Consider the following 12,681-nt stretch of genomic DNA (forward strand, 5'->3'; position numbering starts at 1 on the left):
GTTTACCAAGAAGTGAGTCTTCTGTTATCTTCCATAGAAGCAACGTCTAGGAAAATAAATATAGCTTTGCCGCCTGCATCAATTAGCAGCATTCAAATTAATTAAATTGACCTGGGTGATATTTGATTATTTGAGTATTGGTTTCATATAGCAGCTCCAAGACCATATTTTTCATTCTTTCATTTGTAAGTACTCTAGGTTCCTCAGCACCAGGGTGTCCGACTTTGGCAACTTTAAGACTTATGAACTTCAACTCCCAGAATTCCTCAGTCAGCATGGGAATTCTGGGAGTTAAAGTCCACAAGTCTTAAAATTCCCAAGGTTGGGCACCCGTGCTCAGCACAATTTACCTAAGCCTAACAGAAATAAACCAAGTCTAGATATGGTGGGACATCTCTTTCCTATATAAAGATATTATCAGTTTTGTGAATAATATAGATGGAAATGATACTCTCTGGTTACACCCACCCACTGTTAGATGGTGAAATGGGCAAACAGGGCTAAATCCATCAGTATTGGTGTGATACAGTCGAAGGTCAGAGTCTTCTGCCAAATTTTCTCAAATCTTGCCTAATGGTCCCCTATACATTTAGAGGGTGAATCAGGTTTGATAATTCTAGGAACAAGAATTAGCTCACATGCAAATGGAGCATAGTTATAGAAGGAGAATTTAACTGCTGGGCCAATTCATAAAAATCAAGTTGCATTAGATTAAATTGGATGACTCATAGGTGGCATTTCTGCTGTCAGTACACATTTGTTATTCTGCATTTATCTTGCGAAGCAGCTTCCCTCCTACGTCCAAGCACATCTTCCCTCTACTTTATGCCTCTGAAAATTATAATTGCCTGCAAAAGTTTCTACTACAACGATTGTGTTGTAGTTGTAGCCACCAGAGCCTTCTCAGCTTTAGTGGGTCATCCTTAGATTGAGTTGTGCTCAATTTTATGACCTTTTTGCTGCTGTTAAGTGAATCTTACAGTTTGTAAGTGCCCTAGAATAAGCAGATTATCTGGATTCTTATCAAACGGATTGATCACATCCAGGTATGGGCCAAAGTTTATAAATTGTAAATTTCTCATAAGATTCAGAGAAGGGGTAAATTGCTACAAGACGGCTTAATGGGAAGAAGAAAAGAAGGAAATGTTTTCCAATTTAATTGCACAAATTGAAGTGGCAGAAAAATGATATAGTAAGCTATTGCTCAATTGCTAAAACTCAGTCATTTATGCTCCTTAGTTTTCCACTCCTAAGATTTTTGTGCTTAATCAGAGTACTCGTATATGTAAAAATACAACCACACACACTTATACATATGTGTAAACACACACACACACACACACACACACACACACACACACACACACACATGGCCTATGGTGATGTTTCTGGAGATTTGTAGGCAAACCCCAGAAAAGTCTTGTTTTTATACCTACCCACAATAAAGAGAAATAAATTGCCACTTTTTTCATCAGATTCTCCCTTTCCTTCCCTGCCCTCCCCCCCACCCCCCCGCACATGACAATCTTAAGATCAATCTTCTTTTGGGTGTTGCCCACCATGAACACCTCAGCCCAAATTGCTATGTTTTTCGCAGTAGTGGATCAAGATGGATTCTACTCCTTGCCATTGCTCCAAATCTATTCATCTGACTACAATGTACAGGAGAGTGGTGGGTTTCAAATTTTTTTACTACCGGTTCTGTGGGCGTGGCTTGGTGGGCATGGCATGGCTTGGTGGGCGTGGCAAGGGAAGGATACTGTAAAATCTCCATTCCCACCCCACTCCAGGGGAAGGATACTGCAAAATCCCCATTTCCTCCCAATCATCTGGGATTTGGGAGGCAGAGAATAGATGGGGGTGGGGCAAGTCAGAATTTTTACTACCGGTTCTCCAAACTACTCAAAATTTCCGCTACCAGTTCTCCAGAACTGGTCAGAACCTGCTGAAACCGACCTCTGGTACAGGAGACATACTGGCTGAAGCAGGAGACGGTGCCCCCACAACTTCTCCATGCATCCACTCTTCCATTCCTGTGATCTGTTATCTGGGCTACTTCTGAATGTGGGCTTACCTCTCCTTTGAAAAGAGCACTAAATTGATGTTCAAGAATTGCCCACTGACAATCATGGATGCAGGTTGGCACACATGGGAATTCTGTACCTCCAGCTTCTTGGTGGGGGGTCAGGGAACTTGTGAGTTGCTTGCACATGCTTTGCAAGTATCTGTCTACTTTTCTCCATCCCCATCCTCATCTCACTACTCTTCAAGAGAATGATTGGGAAGCAATGCTTGGTGGGAGGACAAACGAGGAATCCACCAACTTTCCTTTATTTGGGACGCTGTGGTGCAATGGTTAGAGTGCAGTACTGCAGGCTACTTCTGCTGACTGCCGGCTAATTTAGCAGTTCGAATCTCACCAGGCTTAAGGTTGACTCAGCAGCCTTCCATCCTTCTGAGGTTGGTAAAATGAGCACCCAGATTGTTGGGGGAAATATGCTGACTCTGTAAACCGCTTAGAGAGGGCTGAAAAGCAGTGTAAAGCAGTATATAAGTTTAAGTGCTATTGCTATTGCTATTTGTCCCAGATTAAAACTACAACATCACTTAGTGGCTCTAATAGGACAGTATGGATACCGCAACAGCAAATTCTGTGCTCAGGGACAGAAAAAACAGAAAAATCAGAAAAAGGGAGTTTTTGGAGAAGGTCCAGTTATGTGGGCTATCCTAAATACTTGTCGCTCTTCCAGGAGCCCTCTGTTAATTTACTTTATGTGTTTGCATGACAGAGCTCACCAGGGAAGGTTACACCCAAAGCTGTTTGGAACTAAAATTAATTCTCTCTAACCCCAGCGCAAGGGCTGGGTGGCTGAATCTAGGCTGCAAGGATTCTGAGTGACCACTAGATGGCACCACAGAGTTAGAGTTTTCTACTGTGGACCAACTACTAAACTTTTAATGCAAATATGGCCTTCATTATTGCCACTGACACTGATGACATATGCAATTACAGAGTTTATATCTGTCCAAGAGGTTGACAGATTATTATGGTTTGGAAAAAGCTCCGTGCCCTGTTATTTTTTTAGACATCTTTGAAACCACAAATGTCCTCAGCTAGAGGCCATTCTCCACTTCTGATCTTGGAATACTTAGGGCAGTAAACCATTTCAGATTTTTTTTCAAATGTAATTGTACGCAGCATTTGTTTGTCTAGTAACTGCTGGCTCCCCTTAGCCTGTTCATTTTATGACCTAGACATTTTATGACCTAAACCTGGATTCAAGTAAAGATACTGTATATAGAATGCACGTCTGCTTACAAGAATCAAAATGGTACCAAGGAATGGGTAACCACACAGAGAGGTCCATTTCTCTTGAACTTGCTTACCTGAATCATAAAGTGGATTTGCAGTGCGGATTCCCAGCTTCTGAGAAGAGCCTGGGCTGCGAACTCTTATTATCCATTTCTGAAATGTCCAGCAAACTGCAAGAAAAAGAAAAGGGCAGAGCGATCTTGTGTTAATGGATTCCAGCCTAATGCAAGAGGATTCCGATAAAAAGGAGTGCTAGTCAAAATGCAACCCTTAGGCAGACAGTATATTATGTCATTGTTTAGTTTGCTTGGCAAGTTTTTAACCCTATGTTAATCTCTCAGTGTCACTTAGTGAGATGGACAGGCATCTAAATTGAATGAATGAATGAATGAATGAATGAATGAATGAATGAATGTTTTCTAATGCAGAAGTCCAATTTGTTGGAGGTTTGATGCAAATCAGTAGCCAGAGGTGAAGCCAAAACAAAATATGAGGAGTGTCTCCAATTCTCTGTCTTGTAGATGCCCCATATTTCTATACCCACAGTTGTCTTTTTCTTTCTGACACCTTCTTTTTCTCTGTCCAGAAAACTCCATAGGAAAGAACGACCTTTGACTCCCATAGATGTTAGAGAAAAGGTACTTTTACTAGAGATGCTGAGTGCAGCGTGGATAAGGCAAGCTCTGAGGAAAAACCATGCAAAAATCATACATTGAAAGCAATCCTCAACGTCCAAAACTCTCCCCCCTGGGAGAGCAGTCCAATCAGGTCTCGTTCTGATGTTTTGGGAATTCGGTGCCTCAGGCACCAGTGCAAATCCATTTCCCAGGACTGGCATCCTTGAAGGTCGGCAGATGGCTCAGTTTGGCACCTCTGGTTCCAGTTAGTGTCCATACTCCCCAATTTCCCGTAGCATTCAGACCACGAGCAGCATGAGGGTGTATACACTGCTACTGGAGATGAGGCAGTGATGTCACTATAGGATTATCAATTGCACCAGGTGGTTCTGAGGCAATCAGGTTCCATCCCTTTGGAAAGCATTTTAAACAATAATCTTTTAAACTACATAATATTACTCTGGGTGGCTCTAAGCTCACATATTCACAAAACCACATAGGTATTGCTGGTCCTCAACTAACAACCACAACTGATGCAAAATTGCTAAGTGAGGAAGTTGTTCATAGAGTTTTGCCCCATTTTAGGATATTTTGTCACCACATTTGTTAAGTGAATCACTGCAATTGGTAAATGAATCTTGTGGTCATTAAAGGAATCTGACTTTCCCCATTGACTTTTTTTTTTTTTTAATTTGATTTATATGCCGCCCTTCTCCGGAGACTCAGGGCGGCTTACAAGGCGTTAAGCAGTAGCCTTCATCCTTTTGTATATTTATACAAAGTCAGCTTATTGCCCCCAGAATCTGGGTCCTCATTTCACCTACCTTTGAAAGGATGGAAGGCTGAGTCAACCTTGAGCCTGGTGAGATTTGAACTCGCAGTAATTGCAGGCAGCTGGATGTTAAATGCTGCCTTAGGAGGCATTAGTCTCCTACGCCACTCAGGCTCCTTATGGGGCAAAACCAGAGGTGAAATCCAGCAGGTTCTGACAGGTTCTGGAGAACCGGTAGCAGAAATTTTGAGTAGTTTGGAGAACCAGCAGAGGAAATTTTGAGTAGTTCAGAGAACTGGCAAATGCCACCTCTGGCTGGCCCCAGAGTGGGGTAGGAATGGAGATTTTGCAATATCCTTCCCCTGCCACTCCCATCAAGCCACACCCACAGAACCGGTAGTAAAAAAAAATTGGATTTCACCAACAACCGTGTTGCTAACTTAACAACCGCAGTGATTCATTTAACAGCTGTGGCAAGAGAGGTCATAAAATGCTGCAAAACTCACTTAACAACTGTCTCGCTTAGCAATGGAAATTTTGAGCTCAATCGTGATCATTATTGGAGGATAACCTATATTAGTGACAATTCCTTCAGGGCACTTTTTAATCTTTGAATAAACACAAGTTTTGTTTTTTTTTTAATTTGATTTATATGCCGCCCTTCTCCGGAGACTCAGGGCGGCTTACAATGTGCTCAGCAATAAGTTCTCTGCTTCATGTATTTCAGAAGGCACCAGGTTTATAGAGAAGAGCGCAACCTAACCGTGGGTTCAGTGGTTCAGCTCAGACACGAGGCAAGCTGGTTTCAGTTCCACCTGGGGATCAATCGCCATGCCTTGTATCCACGGGCCAGCCCTATGGTGGATCAACTCCTTAGGGACACACAGAAGTTTAGTACTATCAGTGCTGGTAAGTAATGCTTTGAATCCTTCTTAAAGGAGGGCTGAAATAAAAGGAAATAACAGAATAACAGAGTGGGAAGGGACCTTGGAGGTCTTCTAATGACTAGTCCAACCCCCTACACAAGCAGGAGACTTTATGTACCATTCTATCCAGAAGAAGAGACTGTCCAGTCTCTTCTTAAAAGCCTCCAATGATGCCCCCACAACTTTGAAAGGCAAAGTCGTTCCGCTGGTTAATTGTTTTCATTGTTAGGAAATTTCTAAATTTCACTATTAGGAAATATTAGGCTACCAGATCTGGGACGCAAAATTAATCCAGATGACCACTAGGATGCATGAAAAGTTAGAATCTCTAGAAGTCAGCCACATAAAGTTCATATTCTTGAACTTCATGCCCAGATCACATATAGGGCTGCAAATCAATTATGAATAGTTAATTTCTTGGGACACCAACTTGCCTCCCATAGGGTCAGAAGACTTCGGGTGTTTTAATTACACATAAATGTAGTTAAACAATCTTAATTGTTGTCCTGATCCCATCAGCAGGGCAGGGCCAGGGAGACAAGTCATGGCACATTTGTCTGTTGTGGCTCGCCGGCAGACAATGAAGCTGGCAGCAGAGTCAGACAGTGAGGAGGTTGGGGAGGAACATGGGCCAGTCCTGGGGGCTGGGGAAAGCTCGGATGAAGGCTCTGCATTGGAGGCAGAGAGGGAGATATACAGCAGTGAAGCAGAGGAACAGCCGGAGCTCGTTCCCAGTGTGCGCATGCGCAGAGCTGCCAGAAGACAAGAACAATTCAGAAAGTAGGGTCGATTTGGGAGTAAAGCCATGATTTGGGAGATGATTGGCCCCTCCCATAGGAAACAAAAGAGGAGCGAACAGGGAGGAGGTTTTTGCAGGAAACAATTCGTTCGTTCGGTAGTTTCAAGAGTGAAAAATTCTGTTCGTGACTCTAAGAGACTCTGTGCCAAGTTTTGCCTTACCCTGCGTTTGGAAACAAGTTATGTGGCAACTTGCCAAGCAAGATAAGGTGTGTTGAGAAATATTCCTTTGAAAAACTGTTTGGACAAACCTTGCTGACTGTGAATGAAAGTAATTCACAGTCGTGTAAACAAAAGAGGTTTTGCAGGGATCAATTCCTGCTTCCTGCTTTTTAAGGGAGCTTAGTTCAGAACATTGTCATGACACAATCACACAAGTGATGTACTGTACACCGTTGGCTTCATGATATCATTGACATGAGTTTACAAATTAAAAATTATTTGTATGATGATGTCATTGGGTACATGCAATCATTGTGATTTCTCCCAGATATCTGTGCCCCTCCCTGCTCTTTGGAGAGCGATACCCAAGACAACGTTCAAGTAAAGGGCTTTCAGTCTGAAGAAAAGCAATGTACTCCAATCTACAAGTAGTCCTCGACTTACAACAGTTCATTTAGTGACTATTCAAAATTACAACAGCATTTTAAAAAGTGTCTTATGACCATTTTTCACACTTACGACCATTGCAGCTTCCACATGGTCATGTGATTTACATTTGGTTGCTTGACAACTGATTCATATTTATGACGGTTGCAGTGTCCCATCCTGGGGTCACATGATCTCTTTTTGCGACCTTCCGTCAAGCAAAGTCAATGGAGAAACCAGATTTGCTTAACAACCGCATTACTAACTTAACCACTGCAGTGATTCACTTAACAATCAGTGGCAAGAAAAGTCATAAAATGGGACAAAACTCGCTTAACAAATTTCTCACGTAGCAACATAAATGCTGGGCTCAATTGTGGTCATAAGTCGAGGACTACCTGTATTTGAAGAAGACTGACTTAATTCTCACAGCGGGAACATCTGTTCTTGTAAAGGAGCAAACACTTCAGTAGTGGGTTCCTCTGATTTTTATTCCTTTTCAAAAAAAAGCATTGAATAGCATTAAACAAAAGGAAGCACACAATCAGAAGGGAACCGTGTAAGGGAATCTGTTCAAAAGGAAATTGAGAGTTCAGTCGGAAAAAGCAGGAAGAAAGAGAATTTCTTGGAAGGGAAAATTCTGACTGGGAAACCTTTCTACCCCACACTGGTTTCCCTACTCTTCCCATTGTAGCACAGGGAGTCCCCCGACTTACAGCTATTCATTCAGCAAGTGTTCAAAGTTACAACGGCACTGGAAACAAAGTGACTTACAACCAGTCCTCACACTTACAACCACTGCAGAATCTCCACAGTCACACCAGTGGTGGGTTCCTCCCGGTTCGACCCAGTTCTACCGAGCCGGTAGTGGTGACGATATGATATCACCGAACCGGTTCTGCCTGCCCCCCACTTCCCCTGCATTATTACCTTTTATTTGGCCCCACCCCCAATCTATTGCTGCCTTCTGAGTCCCAGCTGATCAGCTAGAAGGAAAAAAACTGTTTAAATTCTTGCCGCGGGGCTTCAAAGGGCCGCCCTACAGCTGATCAGTGTTAAAAGGCAGTGTGATGGTAGACCGATACCTCAAAAAACAAATGAGTAGACCAGGGCCTCCAAAAACAAATGAGTAGACAGGGGCCTCCAAAAACAAATGAGTAGACAGGGGCCTTCAAAAACAAATGGGTAGACCGGGGCCTCCAAAAACAAATGGGTAGACAGGGGCCTCCAAAAAACAAATGAGTAGACTAGGGCCTCCAAAAACAAATGAGTAGACCGAGGCCTTCAAAAACAAATGAGTAGACCGGGGCCTCCAAAAACAAATGAGTAGACCGGGGTGTCCAAAAACAAATGGGTAGACCGGGGCCTCCAAAAACAAATGGGTAGACCAGGGCCTCCAAAAACAAATGGGTAGACAGGAGCCTCCAAAAAACAAATGAGTAGACTAGGGCCTCCAAAAACAAATGAGTAGACCGAGGCCTTCAAAAACAAATGAGTAGACAGGGGCCTCCAAAAACAAATGAGTAGACTAGGGCCTCCAAAAACAAATGGGTAGACCGGGGCCTCCAAAAACAAATGGGTAGACAGGGGCCTCCAAAAAACAAATGAGTAGACTAGGGCCTCCAAAAACAAATGAGTAGACCGAGGCCTTCAAAAACAAATGAGTAGACCGGGGCCTCCAAAAACAAATGAGTAGACCGGGGTGTCCAAAAACAAATGGGTAGACCGGGGCCTCCAAAAACAAATGGGTAGACCAGGGCCTCCAAAAACAAATGGGTAGACAGGGGCCTCCAAAAAACAAATGAGTAGACTAGGGCCTCCAAAAACAAATGAGTAGACCGAGGCCTTCAAAAACAAATGAGTAGACCGGGGCCTCCAAAAACAAATGAGTAGACCGGGGTGTCCAAAAACAAATGGGTAGACCGGGGCCTCCAAAAACAAATGGGTAGACAGGGGCCTCCAAAAACAAATGAGTAGACCGGAGCCTCCAAAAACAAATGAGTAGACCGGAGCCTCCAAAAACAAATGAGTAGACCGGGGTGTCCAAAAACAAATGGGTAGACTGAGGCCACCAAAACAAATGAGTAGACCGGGGCCTCCAAAAACAAATGGGTAGACTCGAACACTCCAAGAACAAATGGGTAGACCGGTACAGCTCTGCAAGCAGTTAAAAGCCTGGTAGACCAGTACCTCTGCTAAATCCTAAAGAATTGTCACATGACCATCAAGCCATGCCCACAAAATAAGCCACGCTCACAGAACCAGTAGTAAAAAAATTTAGAACCCACCCCTGAGTCACACGATCAAAATTCGGGTGCTTGGTCACTGGCAGAGATTTGCAACGGCAACAGCATCCCAGGGGTTATGTAATCGCCATTTGTCACCTTCCCAGCCGACTTCCAATAAGCAAAGAGAATGGGGGAAGCCAGATTTGTTTAACGACCACATGATACACTGAACAACTACAGTGATTCACTTAACAGCCATGGCAAAAAGGTTGTAAAATTGGGCACAACTCACTTTGACAACCGCCTTGCTTAGCAACAGGAATTCTGGTCCCATTTGTAGTCATAAGTCGAGGACTACCTGTATGTGTGTTGGGGAGGGGGGACAGTGGTAGAAATGATTGGCTATAATAGAACCCTACTAAGCAGGTATATACAAAAGTATGAAGGCTATTGCTTAATGCATTGTAAGCCGTCCTGAGTCTCCGGAGAAGGGCGGGATATAAATTGAACTAATAAAATAAATAAATAAACCTTCTTTGCTGGTTTTTACTTGCAGTGAAACCTGAATGTTTCCCACAGGAAATGTCTTTGGGGAATTTGGGAGAAGCCACAATGATGTTGTGCTCCTGGTGACATCATCATACAAATAATTTGTAATTCAAAAACGCATTCATTGATTGATTGATTCATTCATTCATTCATCCATCCATTCATATATATTCTGCCTTTATTATTTTCACAAATAACTCAAGGCAGCAAATACATCCAACACACCTTCCTCCTATTTTCCCCACAGCAACAACCCTGTGAGGTAAGTTAGACTGAAAGAGCAGGACTGGCCCAAAGTCACCCAGCCAGCTTTCAGGCCAAAAGCGGGACTAGACCTCCCAGTTTCCCGCTTTCTAGCCTGGTGCCTTAACCACCAGACCAAACTAGTTCTCATAAACTCATATTAGCGACGCCATGATTTCTTTTTGCCAGCTGGTCCTATTGTTCTCCTTTGGTCCCTTTCGCTGATCCCCCTTTCCGCTCTTAATCCTGCTGTTAGCAGAACATTCCCCTGCCTTCTACCTTCTACCTCCCTTCCTTGTAAGAAAACTTCCCAAGGTTTTCTTTTTCATTCCAGATTACAGCCAGGATGAGAAAGCTTTGCTCGGGGCCTGTGACTGCTCCCAAAGTAGGTGAAATGCTATTCTATCTGCTACGGCTTTTTGACCAAAATGTCACAGGAGTCCTTTTGGCGGTGGGGCTGATGGAGTTCTATTAACGAGATGTATGAGCCAAGTCCTTAGTGCTACCCTTGGGCTTTATTTAGGGCTCTGTCTCACCCAGCCCTAAATGCTTAAAGGCAACTCTAGCGCTGTGGTGTAATTTCCCTTTGGAGTTGCACAGCTATTAAAAGGTTTGCTGTGCATTTGTTGAACCGGTATCAGTATCTCTTCCTGACCTTGAACTGGATCCAAAGAGGCACCGAGATTTGAGAGAAATCGGCCGGGAGGGAGGGAGGGAGGAAGGAAGGAAGGAAGGAAGGAAGGACATTCCTTTATCCTTGATCCCCTCCTCAAGGAGATACAAGCCTCCTCATCCTGCTCTCAGACTTCCCTCACCTCTATAACAGTCTGTCAAGAAGTACAAAGATGACAGGCAGAAAGAGAGAGATTAAGAAAATGGCTGTCTCTCTTCCGTGTCCCAGCAGAAATGTTGTTCTTGCTAAATTGACCCAGCTCACTTTGAACCCTGCATTTCCCAGCTGGATCGATGACGGTGAATCCTGGATTCCTTTAAATATTTAAATACAGGCAGTCCTCGTCCTTCATTCAGTGGCCATTCAAAGTTACACCGGCACTGAAAAAAAAGTGACTCATTTGTTCATTTGTCACACTTATGACCATTGCAGCATCCCTGTGGTCATGTGATCACAATTTGGACGCCTGGCAACTGACTCATATTTATGACCGTTGCAGTATTCCAGGGTCAAGTGATCACCTTCTGACAAGCAACATCAATGGGGAAGTCAGATTCACTTAACAATTTACAGTTAACCACTTACAGTTGGTAAGATTCACTTACTAACTGAACAATTGCAGTGAGTCACTTAACAGCGGCGGCATAAAACTCCATAAATGCCTTGCTTAGCACAGTACATTTTGGACTCTGTTGTGGTCCTAAGTCGAGGACTACCTGTACATGGGTAGAAATCAATCACTTCTGTTGGACTAAAAGCAACCCACAGCTGCTTTTTAGGTGTTTAAAATGCTTGCTTTTACTGTATATCAAAAGAAGCACATTCAGGCAACAAACCTCTTCCCAAATGAGTTAAATTGGTAAAAACGAAAGTAAAGGCTCTCTCAGGTCAAGGTCAACTCCTGGGGACTGCATGAATCCCCGTTGGCAATAGTGTGGAAGTGGTATTCATGGCCTCCCTCCAGATCATTTTTGACTAGCCAGCAGATTTGGGATTTCCTTGGGTCTCCTACTGATTTCCAGACAAGAAAAGAAAGAAAAAGAGATAGCTTTCTATAGCGAACTAGATATTGATCTTCGTATACCACACCCCTTAAGGTGTTAGAAGCCCATTCCAATTCTTTCTTAAGGCAGATATTATGTTTCCTGTGGGTTTTGACATTTGAACAAGGAGCTGAATCTCTCTTCATTTCTTAGTTGTAAAGCCCAGCGGGGTGCACCTGAAACTTGTTTTGCGGTTCCAAGACTTCGGGAAAGCCATGTTCAAGCCAATGAGGTAAGCTTGCTTCACTTGAAAATGGCCTGAATCTTTTTCACTAAAGCATTTTTAGCAAAGCTATAGATATTGTGCAGATAAGGAGGAGGAGGAGCAAGGGTTCGAATTGTGTGGGGTTTTTTGTGGTGGTAGGTAGAGTGATGATTTTTTTAAAAAAATACCCAAGGTCTACTTTAGGACTTACACCATACTGTACTTCTCATGTTTTCCCACCTCGGCATGTCCATAAATTGTGCTGCTGGTTTTCAGCAATTCTGTGGAAAGAACAAAGCCCACAAGAGGTATTGGAAGCTGCATCCTGTACAACCAAAGTTGAAACCGCAGTGAAAGGTAAATGTTGTGCCCCAAAGCTGCTTTCTTTCAAAAGACAACTGGACTTTCTTGTTTTGCTTGAAGACATTTTGCTTTTCATCCAAGAAGCTTCTTCGGTTCTGTCTGAATGGTGAAGAATGAAAGGATTTATATTCCTTGCAGGAAGGATGGAATGGAAAATGGCTTGACTCCACCACTCAGTCAGAACTGAAGAAGCTTCTTGGATGAGAAACGAAATGTCTTCAAGCAAAACAAGAAAGTCCAGTTGCATTTTGAAAGAACGCACCTTTGGGACAATCATGACCTGGTCAACTGAGAATTTCCATAGACATTTAGCTAATGTACAAAGATTTTGAAGGGGATTCAGAATGAATATACAAGAAGACA

General features: G+C 43.2%; 1 protein-coding gene across 1 annotated transcript in view; it reads left to right on the top strand.

Annotated features, from left to right (window-relative positions):
* FAM20A (FAM20A golgi associated secretory pathway pseudokinase) overlaps positions 1 to 12,681 on the top strand; it is a 62,493-nt gene that overhangs the window by 23,071 nt on the left and 26,741 nt on the right. The window contains exons 2-4 of the mRNA XM_070937722.1: positions 5,430 to 5,611; positions 10,369 to 10,419; positions 11,904 to 11,982. Coding sequence (XP_070793823.1) covers positions 5,430 to 5,611; positions 10,369 to 10,419; positions 11,904 to 11,982 — 312 coding nt within the window. The remainder of the gene's footprint in view (positions 1 to 5,429; positions 5,612 to 10,368; positions 10,420 to 11,903; positions 11,983 to 12,681) is intronic.

This window comes from Pituophis catenifer, unplaced genomic scaffold (assembly GCF_029215685.1).
Source record: "Pituophis catenifer annectens isolate HBS135680 unplaced genomic scaffold, rPitCat1.0.hap2 SCAF_2, whole genome shotgun sequence".
NCBI lineage: Eukaryota > Metazoa > Chordata > Lepidosauria > Squamata > Colubridae > Pituophis > Pituophis catenifer.